General features: G+C 36.8%; 1 protein-coding gene across 1 annotated transcript in view; it reads left to right on the forward strand.

Annotated features, from left to right (window-relative positions):
* The window catches only part of LOC136871696 (NBAS subunit of NRZ tethering complex), a 297103-nt gene that overhangs the window by 60964 nt on the left and 220044 nt on the right, over positions 1–16095 (forward strand). The window contains exons 10-13 of the mRNA XM_068227188.1: positions 2555–2767; positions 8123–8311; positions 8395–8520; positions 8672–8807. Coding sequence (XP_068083289.1) covers positions 2555–2767; positions 8123–8311; positions 8395–8520; positions 8672–8807 — 664 coding nt within the window. The remainder of the gene's footprint in view (positions 1–2554; positions 2768–8122; positions 8312–8394; positions 8521–8671; positions 8808–16095) is intronic.

A 16095-nucleotide genomic window follows, 5' to 3' on the forward strand; every position in this document is an offset into this window, starting at 1 on the left:
AATTTTTAGGCCTACACTCACCATGCAATGTTCACGTAACACCTTGAATAAACTTTAACCACGAATTAGAACCAAAATATTACCTTTAAAACTAGAAGGGATGTTTACCGAATTAAGGTTATTATTTTAGCACATTTTAAGGATTCCAAACAGAATAATTATGAATGACAGGTGTAGTTCATCTGCCGATCAGACGGCCAACGGAACCAGTTCTACACATAATTTTGATTTACAGCATACCAAAGGATTATATATTGCCCCCTTTTTACCGGGCATGCTCAGCCGGAGAACGAGAGTCTCACGGGTGGACCGTTCGTTGTCTGGTTTTGCTTATTTTGAGGGCAGGGAAAGAGACAAGGACTAGCTACAATAATACAAAAATATCAAACAACAGGTTTCTGACATTTATTATCAACTAACACTTAAACAATAACAAATTAAATTTAAACAAATCTTGACGGAAAATCAAATTTTTGGTTCTACAATGTATATTAAGTTGGGTTATATTTACTAACAATTTCACAAAATATACAAGATGGTCATAAACAATGTGAATATATGTGTTAAAGGGTTGGTCATATTGATAAATAATTTGAAAAAAATAATTAGATATCTCGTGCCGTAGTAATTTTATCAGCTGATGAAGTTAGGCAATCAGATTGCTTCATGGGCTAATTCAAATGGGTTTTACAAGGTGGTTTTGCCAAGAAATCACCATCAAACACAAACACACTGAGGGTTTCAGCTGGTGTTACCGTAGCACACTTGCTGCAACACGATCCTGTCAGCTTGGAGGTCCGTATTCAAATTCCTCAGGTGAAATGTTTTTTCTATTGGCGCTCTCAAGCCTGTCTTAAGCAACATGCTGATTTATCAACACTCCCTCTCAAAGTCCATTTGAATTCACCTGTGAAATGATCTGATTGGCTAACTTCAGCAGATGATAAAATTACTATGACGCGAGATACCAAATGGTTTTTTTTCAAATTATTTATCAGAATGACCAACCTTTTAATACTCATATGAGGCGTCTAGTATCAAAACCGGCCAAGTCACAAAATTTACGAAAATGAGTTAAGGTTATCAATTTGAAGTAGAAGTATAGCACTATCAGGTGAAACAAGAATATGCTTTAAAATCGTCCATGTCTTCATGTTATAGAGCACTGAATTCTCGGTCGTGCAACAGAATCGGCCAAGTCATGCAGCCAGTGAATTCAAAACCGGCCAAGTCAAGGAACGAGCGACAATCTTTATGATGCAGCATTATTGTCTGGAACCTTGTGTTGTTGCATTAAGCAACAATGTGGTAATACCAGTAGGCAAAATCGTTCCTTGTAATGTATATTCTTTGAAGTCACAATATTTTGTTTTTTGTTCGTTTGCAACACTGATTTACGTATTCGCGGGCTTCTTACCGTCATTGACGCCAAAGCAATCCTATTTCCGGTGTGCTCGTATTATGTCATTCTTGTGAGTTGTAACGTGGATATTGTTCCGAGTGGAGAACTGAAAGATTTACTTTCATACCTTGTGAAATTGTAGAAAATTGCAACAAAAACGGCCAAGTCAAAATTTAAATTAACAAAAAAGATGGGTTAATTATGAGTTAGATTTCTCAAAACAGCGGAACTTAAATATTAAACCATTAAGGATATAACTGTGAAAAAAAAACCTTTTCTGACCATCATTGCTTTGTCTCTAGAGGTTTTTCGTCCATATTGAAAAATATGCCTTGAGTGACTTGGCCGGTTTTGATACTAGACGTCTCATATACCCGGTTCACATAATTTTCGACCACCCTGTTAATAATGATGATAATGGATTGTGGCCTCCGAAGAGCTCTGGTGCTGGTCTTTTGATTTGACATCTATTAGCAACCTATGTATCTGTGAATCTGTGAGGATGGGGCTCTGTGTATGATGAATTCTAATGCTGGAGGCAGCACACAATATAAGACCCTGAGCCACCAGAATTAACCAAGAAAGGTTAAAATCTCTGATCTGGCCGGGAATCAGTCCCAGGACCCTAACCATTTAGCTTGGTAGTTGGACTAGTTTGAATTGAAGTTTAGTTACTCATGTAACAGATCCCTCTGAGGGTGTTTTTGCAAAATTTAATGGAATTGCACCCAGCGGTTTCTATGTGATGTTGTTTCTGAAGGCAGGCAAACAGATGTCAATTCATTTTTATATGTAGAGATTTATGGTTCCACTGCAGTCTTACACAGTGAAGTTACTGCTTTTCTCTTGTATTATTTCTGTTGGTATTATTGTCTTAGTGAGTTGCTCTTTATCTTCTGTCTTTCATTCCAAATGCAAGAATTTTTGTTACTGAGAAATTTTGCTTGCAGTTTTAAATACCTTGAAAATTTGTATATACTTCTTATATTTCTTACTAAATGATGACTGTTTTAGTAATTGTTTATATTCTGCATATCATGGTGTATCTTGGCTTAATACAAAAGATCAAAATACATTTTTACTTGAATTGTGTTTTTATATTTTTGTTTTTCAACTGTTTTAATAATTTTTTTTATATATTTTTTTTTACAGGCTGTGATTGTTGCACGTTATTCTGGAGCAGTCAGTGTCTGCACCGTGAGAAACCTGTGCAACCTATTGGGTGAATCTCCAGAATTCCTAGCAGGCCAGCCACAGATATCGGCACTCTGCAATGATCGTGGTTTCTTAGGTCTGGAGTGTGAGTCCATACTTACTTCAGTGAAGAGACCTTTAGAAGATCTTTTAGCAGCACCTTCTGATACGGTAATTCACATTTCCTTTGTTTCCACTCATAATTGACCATTTTAATGAAAAGGAGGCAATCTTTTAATCTTGGACAACTTCCTTCATAGTACATTGAATTGTTCTTCTAATATTTTTCATCCCTTCCTAGAAGAACTGATTGTAACACTTTTTATTCATGAAATCAGCTAAGATTAAACTAAGTGTTGTTATACCTGTCAATGATCATTTTATCATATATTATTGTTTGAAAATTGAAGCCTTAAAAAATTGCAAAATTACTGTATTTTTTTTGTGGAACCAGAAAATAATTTTGAGGTCTTAAAAATGGAATATTCATGAAATACTATATTTGCAATATTCTGTACCTAGGAGAACATTTTAAACACACCAATAGCTGTACAATAAATATTATAGTCAATCAGCTATCATTTATGCCGATGTAGCAATAATTTATTGAACTTTGCTCCAGCCTTTGTTATTTCTTTAACTTATCCCTGAATTGTGTTCTATTATTGTACAAATTTAGTTCATGGAAAATGTAAACCAAACCAAACCAAACCCCATGGGCCATGGTATAACAGCCCCATAGGGCTAAGGCCTACCAAGCGACTGTTGCTCATTCCAGAGGCCAGCAGATTGCGAGGTGTTGTGTGGTTGGCATGATGAATCCTCTTGGCCATTATTCTTGGCTTTCTAGACCAGGGTTGCTATCTCACCATCACCTCGATTGTAATCATGTAGGCTGAGTGGACCTCGAGCCATCCCTCATCCCTGACCTGGCTGGGAATTGAATCCCAGGCCTCTGGTTAAGAGATAAGCAAGCTACACCTACACCACGGTGCCGGCTCATGGAAAACATGGTAATAATAATAATAATAATAATAATAATAATAATAATAATAATAATAATAATAATAATAATAATAATAATAATAATAATAATAATAATAATGCCAATGTCATGAACTTAAACCTTCACCTCCTCCCTCCAGTCATAATAATTAATGAAAATGTTACATGCTCTTAACTTCTGTCCTTCACAAAATTTCCTTGCCATGGTAGATTTTTATATTCTCACTGAGAATCGGACGTTCAGCTCATAGTCCTAGAGCACAGTCGCACAGTCAGTAGGGCTTTGTGTCTATCTGTTAGTTAAATTTCCCTATTAGGAAGTTCACTTAGCCTGTGTGGAAGAACTAGCTGACAGTGAGATGGCAACTCCATGCTAAAAAGCCAAGAATAACAGCCAAGAGATTTGTTGCGCTGACTACGTGGCACCTTGTAATCTGGAGGCCTTCAGGCTGAGCAGCAGTTACTTTGATAAGCCTTGACTCATCAGGGCTGTGGTGCTATATGTTTTTTTTCTTCTTTTATAGATAGTGGAAGCATATACCTACCACTCCTCCAAGGGTCTTCACATTATCTGTACAGAGATGGCTTTACTTTACTATTTGTTATAAAACATATGACTTTATTCAGTAGGTAGTTATTGATGTGTTACCTTATGGGTGGTCAGTGCAGTGATTTGTGCAGTTACATTGTTCTGCAGAACAATTAAGCTTCTGAAAGGCTAAGTGGTATGTCAGGAAATGTTAGTTTTTGAATTATACCACTCGGTGCACTCACAATGCATAAAAGTTTGTTGTGGAGAAGTGATACAACGATAAGTCCCATAGGAGCTGCTTGAGATCGCTAGATGCATTCTTCCTCTCACTCCAGAATGAAGTGCGTTCGTGGGAATCGTGGTATAAGTCAAGCGACAAGGCTATATGGTCATGTTGTTGTGTTGTTTTACGTGTTTATTTACGCTCTAACATCAAGTCCCTGCAACTGTGCTGACAAGTATTAGCATTGTTTCCTTTCTTCAGAATTGTAATATGCAGATGTTATTAAAACTGATTGTCTTTATAAGGGAAGTTTGCAAATTTGGATAGAAGTTGTTAAGGATTCAAGAAATGAAATCCAAGTGGTTGACCATGTTATCAGGACACTCCTTTCTGCCAAATGATGGGGATTTCGGAGTTACTGAGACAAAATCGGGAACTGTTCAAATTTTCTCCCCATACATTGGTGTAACGTCATTCAAAGGCAAGGAGAAAACAACCCTTTGCCGTTTTTAGAATGGCCCTTAATGACTTTGTCTCAATGAAGGATCTAGAGGAAAGTGTAACATTTAGAAAGAAGACTGCAAAATCAAAATTTCAACTGGCTTCATATTCAATGGTTTTGTTACCAAAAGACTGTCCAAATCTTGTTTTATACAAGGAATCCCTTTAAAAACTTTTGATATTACAACTTCACATCATGCTCGTGGTCGTCCTCACTTGTCTGGTGTTCAACTCATCCTTCTCAACAATGCTGTGCGACCTGTCACTGAGGCAAAAGAGAGAGACATGACCCTTCTCCCACATGTCCCTCTGATCCACCACACTTTCTTCATCCAACTGAAAACTGCAAGTTCATCTGTGGAATCTGGACCTCTGTCGACCCTTTAGCAGAGGAAGATGATGAAGGCAGCAAAATCGAGTAAACTGACATGCTCCATCATAAAGCCAGTTTAAATTTCAGCATGACAAGAATTTCATTTTAAGAAATGTTGTCATTTGGATAAACAATGTATTTATAATCCATGGGTAGATATACTGCTGAACTACTAGACCAGACTGAGTTGTTAGAATTCTAGCATTTAACAACGGTGCAATTATTTTAATTTAATCATGAATTATTGTAAAGCATGAATTTACATTTAACGAAACACAAAACCCTTCGTTCTCAGAATTGGGAAAAATTGAGTTTTACCATTTTGGCTCTCAGCGGCTCAGTTTTCATGTTGTGTACTGCTTCTGTGGTATATCATTGTTTCCTACCATGTTTTCTGGGGTTTTAAAATCAGTATTTCTTTAAAAGAAAATCTTATTAAACCATATTGACCAACCAGTCACTCTTAAACTGAAGTCAGAATTTATCAGCCAATCAGTATTATTTATTATTATATATTAATTATGTAACCATATGCATATTGCTTTGTCCTGTTTTAAGGGCTTCTTCTGCATTTTAATAATATTCAGTGTAAATATAACATATACAATATATTGATAAAGTTCCATCATCATATAAAACTCTGTATAATGGGTAGTTGTTCCAAAGAAATCTGTAAAACAAATTAAAATTAAAGATAAAAATTAAAGAAATAGGAAATGCTTTCATGTCCATTAGTTTTTTAATTTCTGCAAAATGGCCCTAATGGTACATTAAATAGAAGAGATCTTTAGAATCCATTGTTCATTTATTGCTTCTCATTAAGGATGGTATGTTGTTTATTTATAATATTTATAATTGTTACTTAATTCTAGGGAAGTAGAGGGGAAGAAGCAGTAAGTCTAGGCAGCTCAACAAGGAGGTGACAAAAGTTTGAAGATGTTTCCTATATTTTTTCTTTTACTGTTTCAGTACCTTTTCAAGGCAAAAACAACAATAATTTTAACAATTTTAATATTTAATAGTAACAAGTGCAATAACAATTTAGAAAGGGATATTTACAATCATAAGCTTTAGAGCGTAATCAACAATAGTTAACAGATGAGAAGAACCCCCTTTTAACAAGACCAGATTAGCTAGTCGTGGACTATCTTTGGTTCTGCAAAATAGTTTGCTTTTATCATATTACAAGAAGCTACAGCTTCCAAGACGAAAGTTACATATCAGAGGGGTCACAAACCCTTAATTTCATCTTCAACTTTCATTGGCCTAACAGGCAAAGAATCCACATCAGGATAACTCTTATTACACTTAAAAGCTTAGCAGGTTTTATACCATGCGACACTCGTCGCCCTTTATTCAGAGAGTAGCAACACACAACCTCTGGATTGGAAGGATTGAGGAAAAACCGGAGCCAAAGCTGATTGTAGATGGCCGAAAAAGAGAAAAACAAAAAGTTAATAGATAGGCCGAGAACAAAATGGAATGGGATGCTGAACCCACTCGAGCAATCCCGTGACAAGACTTGCCATAAAACCTAATGGAGCAGAAGGCCTGGTGACACGGAGGATAAGCCCAAAGATGTTTGTGACTATGACAAGAAAGAAAAAGTTAAAGACCGAAATGCAAGATGGAAAAATTTAGATTAGAAGTTAGAAAAACTTAGTCACCAAAAGTAAACAGGGAAACAAGGGTCCACACTCATATGTCCTTATGAAATTACATGATACCCACTAGGGTGATTACACTCTGTCTGCAGACAGCCTAGAAACCTACATATCACAAGCTAAGAGACTATTAAGGAGCCTTACATTAAAACTAAGGAAAATGCGGCACACCCTAACTTTTACATTTTAGAGGGGAATGCACGTATCTTCTCGTTGCCACACGCACATAAGTTCACAAGTTAGATGAAAATATAGCAACCTACCTTACATGCTGCACCAGCTCATCCATAATCTTCTGGGAGGAGAACCTCGCTTATCGCCACACAGTTCAAGATCCAGATAGATTCATAAGGTCCAAAATTACCAATATTTATAGGGGTGAGATGGGTGCTGATTGGTTGGTTTGATTTGAACTGACAATAGTGGAAACTTGGAAACCGATGACTTAAGTCTACTCTACTAATGCTCAATTATTCTAAGCCCCTAGGTGGCACTCAAAATCAAAAGTAGTGACATATTTTAACCACATAAAAAATTAAGTACATTTCATAAAGATTTGCCTGTTCCAAGAGACTACACTGCCTTCAAGTGTTAAAAAATGTTGCCTACCACTAGGGAGAAGCTGTACTGACATTACAATAATAATATTAAATATTTGCAATTGAATGTTTCAATTTAATGGGGGGATATAATGGATTCAGTAGTTCTGTTGCAACAAATAGAGAAAGTGTTCCTGGTTCACTAACTGCTTGTAGCTTGTAAGTTGCCATTAGTGTTAAAAATACTTCTCTATTTTTCTTTCACAGAATCATTCGTAGCTAAGAACTTAACTATGCACTGTATTTCTGAGAAATATGAAGGGTTCTATTTACACGAGAAAAGTTCTGAAATATCAAGTTAAGTGCCCTTTTCCAATAGCCAAATAAAGAGTTTCAGAATGGCATTAAAATTATTTTTTTTTACATTTTTACATATCAGAAGAACGTTTAGCTTGTTAAGATATGAAAGAAAAGTGTACAATTTTAGACAGTAGTCAGAAAACTTTCAAGTGATTATCTCTAGCAATTTATAAATTTTAAACTGTTCAACACCCTGCATTTGCAGGGAAAAGAGTTTGACACTTGTAGTATGGAAGTGGAATATTCAGAGGTTTAACAACTAGACTTTAAAGAATAAGGATCAGAAGTCATGTGTCTAAAAGTGAATCTAATTTCTTTATCATTCACAGGAGAGTAGTGATGATGAAGAAGATGGATCCTTACTAAACAGAAGCTCAGCTGTCCTTCAATCTGCAGTGTATATGATTACTGATATAGAAAGATTCCAACCTAAAAGGAAACGACCAAAATATTTATATAAAACATACAGATTACTTGGGCTAAAGAGTACCACACCCGAAGAATTGTATGCCCGTAAGGTAAGAAAACATCCTGTTTCTTTGTATACGTTGCTCGATTCCGCCTCTTGGTTGATTGATATAATGCAAGAATTTTGTTTCAGATAGATAATGAGGAGTATGGCGATGCTTTGGATCTAGCTCGAACTTACAATTTGGATTGTGACCTGGTGTACCAAAGACAGTGGAGGAACAGCAAGGTTTCAATCAACACCATTCGGGATTACCTGGTAAGCGGTTTATTCTTAATGAATAAAATATAATATTTCATCTTTCCCTTCTCCTAGTTTCTTGTAACTTGATGTATGCTTGTGACTTGATCATAATCATAATATGAATATGTTCCCTCCATAAATATATATTGCTTGTTTATGTTTTCAGAGCAAAATAACTAAACGCTCCTGGGTATTGTCGGAATGCATACAGCGGGTTCCAGAAACATTTGATGCAGCTCTTGAGTTATTGGAGTTTGGGCTACGGGGCACAAACTTGGAGACACTGTATGCCATTGGTGAAGGTTAGTTCATTAAGTTAGAGAGCACCATAATGTTTATTATGTGCAATGTGTGGGTTCTCATCTGGATGAAATATTTAATTCTGGTAATATGTTGTGTAACTCTTATTGGCTGAATGATTTTTCATCTTGAAAATTGCTATATTTATTTGTGAGAGAGCTGCTTGTCTTTTCCCATGTATGTCTAAAATGAAAATGCAAAAGTGATGTGTGATAATATAATAAATGATCAAAAGAAGTCAATTTAATGATATATAATGGTGTGCGGCCTCCAGAGAGGCCTGGTGCAGGTCTTTCGATTTGAAGCCATATAGGCGACCTGCGTGTCTGTGAGGATGGGGCCCTACCTAGGATGATTTCTAAAGCTTAAGACAACAAACCTACCCAGCCCCTGAGCCATTGGAATTAACCAGTTAAGGTTAAAATCTCCAACCCTACCGGGAATCGAACCCGGGAGCCCCTGAACCAAAGGCCAGCATGCTAACCATTTAGCCATGGTGCTTGAGAACTTACTGATGATGTTCAGCAGACAAAATTAACAACTAAATAACATATTAAACTGTGTATATGTAGAAAGGAGGAACATTGAAAGGAACACATATTAGGATAAATGTAATGACAGGTCGGTGTGGTCAGGTGGAGAAATAGGACCTGTCGGGCTAGTGGCTCGTGGATCTTCTAAGCCCAGGTTGACCGGTTCAATCCCGTGTCAGTTCAGTGGTATTCAAAGATGCTCAGATATACCAGCCTCGTGTTAGATTTATCGGCATTTAAAAGAACTCCTGCATGACAAAATTTCAGCACCTTGATGTCTCTGAAAACCATGAAAGTTGTAGCTTGTGCAATGTAAACCAATAGCATTACATTATTGAAGTCCTTTACGGTTTTTTGTTCCATTTATTCAGTTCATTTGATCTTTAGGCATTTTCAACTTTCAGTGCACTATCAACAGTTCTCAAGAAGTCCATCATGATCTTCAAGAACCATGCTTGCGGACCTCAAACAAATGTTTGACATGCTTCACTCGATTCCCTACACGTGACATCATACGATATCCATATATTGTTGTTAAGGTACTCTTTGTCTTTGGGCAACCTGCAGCTGTTGCAAGAAGATTGTACAATACAATACTTTTGGACTTATGCCATGTCAAGAAAATAAGGTGAAATTCTTTACGTTGAGTAGCAATTTTGGTAATTGTTCTATTAATGGTCTTTTTATTTTGATTGCATCGTTTAGTATTTTTCCCTATTTAAGAATTTAGTTGTTTTCACATTCGGTCATTAACTTTCCTTTTTCAATTCTTTTTATCTTAAGGTCTCTATCTATTGTACTAAATTGATGGCCGATCTCTTTCATGTGGTTAGCCATTACAGAATAATTATGTTTTAATGCGTTATAGTGTTCCATATATTTTTTGACAAAACTATGCCCAGTCTGGCCAACATATGAAAAATTGCACTGTGTGCATGTTAATCTATATATTCCAGAACCCTGATATCCATCTTTATTTGCATTAACTGTATTATGATTGAAAAATATATTTCTGTTAATGTTATGTGTCTTAAATGCTAGTTGTAAATCTCGTTTTTTCAAAGGATTTGTAATTTGGTGAATCGCAGGATTAGTTTTTCATTGGTCCAACCCATACAAAACAGAAGACCTAACAAATACGATAGCAGAAACAGAATTTAATATAGGGAAACTGCCAATAGAAACACAGAACAATGTTAAATTTGAAATAAAAAAGAAACGTTCCAATCAGGCTCTATCTAAGCAAATAAAGGATTTAAAAACCAAAATAAAGGATAATAATGTAATTGTCACCAAGGCAGATAAAAGCAAAACAATAGTACTTGTAAATAAAGACAACTACATTAAAAAAACTGAAGAGTTTTTCTTGGATAACTCCTATACAGTTGTCAACAAAGATCCAATCCCCAGAATTCAAAGTAGTTTAAAATCTATCCTTAAAAATTCTAATTTTCTATTCACAGAACAAGAACAACAGAAACTGATAAACATGAACCCGAAAATACCAAAGGCAAAAGCTCTGCCCAAAATACATAAAAACAATATCCCCATTCGACCAGTCATAAATAGCATGAACAGCCCCACTTATGCTACATCAAAATTTATACACCAGTTCCTAAAAAAAAATAAAAAAAAAAAAAAAAAAACATTACAGATTTAATAATACTTCTTCAGTCAAAAACAATAGAATTCTGCGAAAAATTTAAAAAGTTCAACCCGCAACCCCATCATAAAATAATCTACTTTGATATCACTAACGTGTACTCCTATCAACGAAACAGTCAAAATAATTGAGTCCAATTTATCCAAACATAGCATTTTAAGTAAAATAGAAATAGACAAATTTATTAAATTACCGAATTTATGCAAATAATCCCCGCATATTTTTAAAAATAATTGAGGCATGAAGTTGGGGAGCGGGTTTTATTTGCGTCAATGTTGACAACACACTCCTGGCTCACCTAGTTTTCGATACTGGGTGTACAGTTATGCTTTGTGTAACCGCAGATGGAAGAAAACTGCCCTCATATATCATATTTAAATGGAAAACAATTCAGGCTTTCAATTTAAAACTGCCTTTACATTTTAAAAATGGTATTTTAGACAGTAATTTAAATTCAAAATTTCTCTGTGTCATGATAGAATACGTCTTCTGGAACGTCCAGGGGTAGCTTTCCACACTTTCACTCACTTCGGTGTGTTGCCAGTTTGTTTCATAGCTGCTAAGTTCGAGTGAAATCATAATTATTTTGTATTCAGCATTTTAAGGAACGCCACAGTATCATGTAACAGGCAGTGTGCGAGAAAGTAGAATCCGCGAATACTGACGACTATCTTTCTCGTTGACGACAGTTGGCGAAAAAGCGTGGTTCATAATTATAATCAATTTGTACGCAACGACCAATATTGTTAATGCCATTGAAACTGCATTGGTTTTTTATGCCTACCTCAAACGGACTTTTTAAAAGGAGTTGGGGTCACCGTACTGTGTTGCAATGCAGACGGATTGCGAAATATTTCCTCCCCTTGCCGTAGGAAAGTTTGATAAGCCACGATGTTTTAAATGCATCGGGTACTTTCCGTGCAAATGAAAGGCATCTAAAATGCATACAGTACAGTAATCCAATGAATGATGTACCTGCACAGGAGAGCCAGCATAGACTTCTCGTCTCTGAATATATTTTTTTTCTTTTTTTCTTTCATTGCATGAGGTTATGTTTGTCAGTGAGTTACTCGAGTGCATTATTTGAATACTGTAAATGCACCTTGTTGGATATATTTTGGAAATAGTTCTTTTCCATTGCATTTGAAAGTGTTAACCCTTTATGGGGCAAAACTTTTTTTTTGTTCATAATGGCCAAAAAGTAACATACTTACCTTCTAAATTAAATACTAGAACCAACAAACCTTTAATTAATAGCCGCTAAATCCTTTTATGATAATTACTACTAAAATTGTTTGGCAAAATTTTAACCACAATCCTATTAGGGACATGCATATTTTGTGGTCAATAAATTAACCACGTCCATAAATTATATTAATTTATTGAATTTGTTTTATTGGACTCATCAACTATGGTTTTGAATATACCGTATATTCAGAGAAGAAAATCATAAATATCTCAAGTGGGGAAGCTAAATTCACAGTACTTCTTCTTGAGGCACCTTCTCCTAGCGGAGGTTGGCGGTCCACATAGCCAGCTCTGGATGTGATGTTGCAGCATGGAAAGCATCTTCTGAAGTGCAGTTGTGCCATCTTCGGATGTCCTTCAGCCATGAATTCTTCCTCCTGCCAACAGACCTTTTCCCCTGTATTTTACCTTCAATGATGAGTTGTAATAGCTGGTACTTCTCACCTCTCATAATGTGACCTAGATATTGGGTTTTTCTTTTTTTTTAACAGTAAGTAATAGTTCTTTTTGTTTCTTCATGCGATGAAGGACTTCGTCATTTGAAATTTTCAGCACCCACGGTATTCGGAGTAGGCGGCGATATAGATACATTTCAAAAGCATCAATTCTTTTTTCTAGATTTTGGTCAAGGGTCCAGCTTTCACATCCAAAGAGAAAAATGGAGAATACATAGCACCGAATCATTCGCATTCTTAATTGCACACTTAGGTCCGATTTTGTAAATAGCTGTTTCATGCTAAAAAATTGCCTCCTGGCCTGTTCTATTCTAGATTTTATCTCCCTCTTGGAATCACATTCCTCATCTAGCACAGTACCCAAGTATTTGAAGGAGGATACTTGTTCAATCTTACTGCCGTTTATTGACAGGGTTGCTGGAATTTTTCTTTTAGAGAAGACCACAACTTTGGTCTTGGAAGCGTTGACAAACAGGCCAAACTCTTCACTGCGCTGGACTAATTTGTCTATCATGCGTTGGAGCACAGGTAATTCATTTGCTATGACAACAGTATCATCTGCGTACCTGATATTGTTAACTGCCTGTCCATTTAGAACTATCCCGCTGTTTTCCTCCAACAATACCTCCTTAAATATTGCCTCAGAATAAATGTTGAATAAGAGAGGTGACAGCACACAACCCTGACGAACACCTTTTCTGATTGTAGATGCTTCTGATGTTCTTTGGTCGATTTTGACATCTGCGGTTTGATTCCAGTACAGTGCGCTGATAATGCGTAAATCGCATTGTCAGTACCAGTCGATCTTAATATCATTTCATCTTTTCATGTTTCACAGAGTCGAAGGCTTTTTTGTAGTCAATAAAACAAGTATATACATCGACATTCATGTCCCTGCACCTCTGTACTAGTACATTTAAGGAGAAGAGTGCTTCACGTGTGCCGACCCCATTTTGGAAGCCAAACTGGGTCTGATCCATATAAGATTCACATTTCTTGTAAATCCGGGTGTGTATGATTCGCAGAAATATTTTGAGGACATGGGACATCAAACTAATCATACGGTAATCATCACACTGGGAGGAGTTCTGCTTCTTCGGTATTGGTATGAAAGTTGATCTCAGCCAGTCAGAAGGTATCCTTCCTGATGTATAGATGATGTTGAACAACGATGTTAGTAGACTGAGGCCGGTTGAGTCCTGTTCAGCTATAACTTTAACAACTTCGGCGTAAATTCTGTCTGAACCAGTGGCTTTACCATTCTTCTGAAGTTTAATGGCATTCAATACTTCACTCTTTGTTATTTCAGGACTGGCTTCATTGATTCTTTCGTCAGGTGGTGGAGGATCATCTCTGTCATCATTGAAGAGATATTCGACGTATTCCTTCCATCTTTTAAGTTTTTTTTCAACTCCTAAAATAATCTCATTGTTTATGTTCCTTAATATTTGTCCGCATCACTTCTTTTGTAGACCACTCAGCTCTTTCACCTTTTTATATAGGTTAAAGTGATCATGCTTCTCCTGAAGTTCCTCGATTTCCTTGCATTTGTCAGACATCCAGGATTCCTTTGCTTCTCTGCATTTTCTACGTATCTCTTTGTGTAGATTTTTGTATTTAACGGGGTCTTTACCTTTATATTTCCCCCTTTCATTCATAAGCTCCGGGATTTCATGTCATCCAGTTTTGCTTTTTGCTGCTGTTGACGTATCCTATGTTATTTTCCTGGACTTGAGTTATGCTATCTCTTATAGAGTTCCATGTGGATTCTACTTCTATATGTTGAGACTCTTTTATTGCTTCCATCTTTTCTTCCAGAGCAGCACCAACACTAGTTCTGACATCAAAACTGGCCAATTTTCTGATGTCTATGCGTCTTGATGTTTTAGCACACGTTGTAGCGTTTCTAAAGTGTTGCATTTTAAAGTTCATTACTACTGGGTTGTGGTCACTGTTAATGTCGGCACCAGGATAGGTTTTTACTGATTTCACGAATTTCTTCAGCTCTTGTTTCACTAAAATAAATTCGATCTGATTTCTGACAGTCTTTTCTTCATTATCTGCAGGTGAAGTCCATGTGTATAGCCTCCTAGGGTGAAGTTTGAAAAAGGTATTAGAAACGAAAACTTCATGTTCTGTGCAAAACTGCACCAATCTGTCTCCCCTTGTGTTTCGTTCACCAAGACCATAGCTCCCTACAATATCACCTTCAGTACCGAGGCCAATCTTTGAGTTGAAATCACCCATGACCAGTGTTATCTCTCCTTTCTTTGTAAGTTTCAGTGCTTCATTCAGTGTATCATAGAATGATTCTATCTCTTCATCATCTTTGTCAGAAGTTGGTGCATGAACCTGGATGATATTCATAGGTCGGTGTGTCGTTTGCAACCTTAGTAACAATACTCGATCACTAATTGGAACGAAATCTAAAACTGATTTTGCAATCATTGATGACAGAATAACGCCAACTCCATACCTGTGGTTAATATCATCTCCCCCTGAAAAGTACAAGGATCCTTCCTTCATAATCTGAATCCCTGATCCAGGCCATCTTACTTCACTTAACCCAAGAATGTCAATTTTCAGCCTGCATCTTTCTGCTTCCACGTTTGCAAGCTTCCCGGTCATATATAAGCTGCGTACATTCCATGTAGCAATTCGAACTTTGTTGTCATACACTTTGATCTTTCCACAACTGTCGGGCTTACTAATCATAGCAGCGTTCAAAACATTCCCCCTTGGAGATCCGAATGGGGGAATAGAAACACCGGCTAATAGTTTTACATTTAACAGAACCATGCCATATGAACTCAAAGGGATATCCTTAAGGATCTTTAATGCAGTGGTTTCCCGTTGCCTTCTGCTTCCTAATGCCGTTGACCAGTTCTAGGTTCATCCGCCTTTTGGGACCATTTCCTGTCCCAAGGACAATATAGTGCCCTAGCCTCTACCCGCTCATCCACCCTCGAGGAGACTGTTGGCACTTGGTAGAGGGTATCTTCTTATACCAGAAGATACTCGGTCGTTTTCACACTACCCTATACAAAGCTTGGAACACTATTGGGCTCTTTTGCTCTATTAGTAAAATTATACTGTGGAGGTTGCCAAGTTAGACTCGAGGAGTCTGAGTCAGTTTCAGTATCAGAATATGAATCAGATGTTGAAACTAAAGATTGCTGTCTCTTATCTGCTTGGTTCAGGTCAGCTGGATCATATTTGCTCCCATCCGAATCCTCTTCCATCAACTGTGCACTGATGGTACCTGCCAGTGCTTCGCCACTGCTCGTACTAGTACCTGCTACTGGTATGACTAAGGCGTCCTCAGCATCAGAATCACCACCGGCTTCTGAATCTGTTTCTAGTGTATCCCACAGTTCCTCATTTTCAGATG

The sequence above is a fragment of the Anabrus simplex genome, chromosome 4, assembly GCF_040414725.1.
Source record: "Anabrus simplex isolate iqAnaSimp1 chromosome 4, ASM4041472v1, whole genome shotgun sequence".
NCBI classification, from domain to species: Eukaryota; Metazoa; Arthropoda; class Insecta; order Orthoptera; family Tettigoniidae; genus Anabrus; species Anabrus simplex.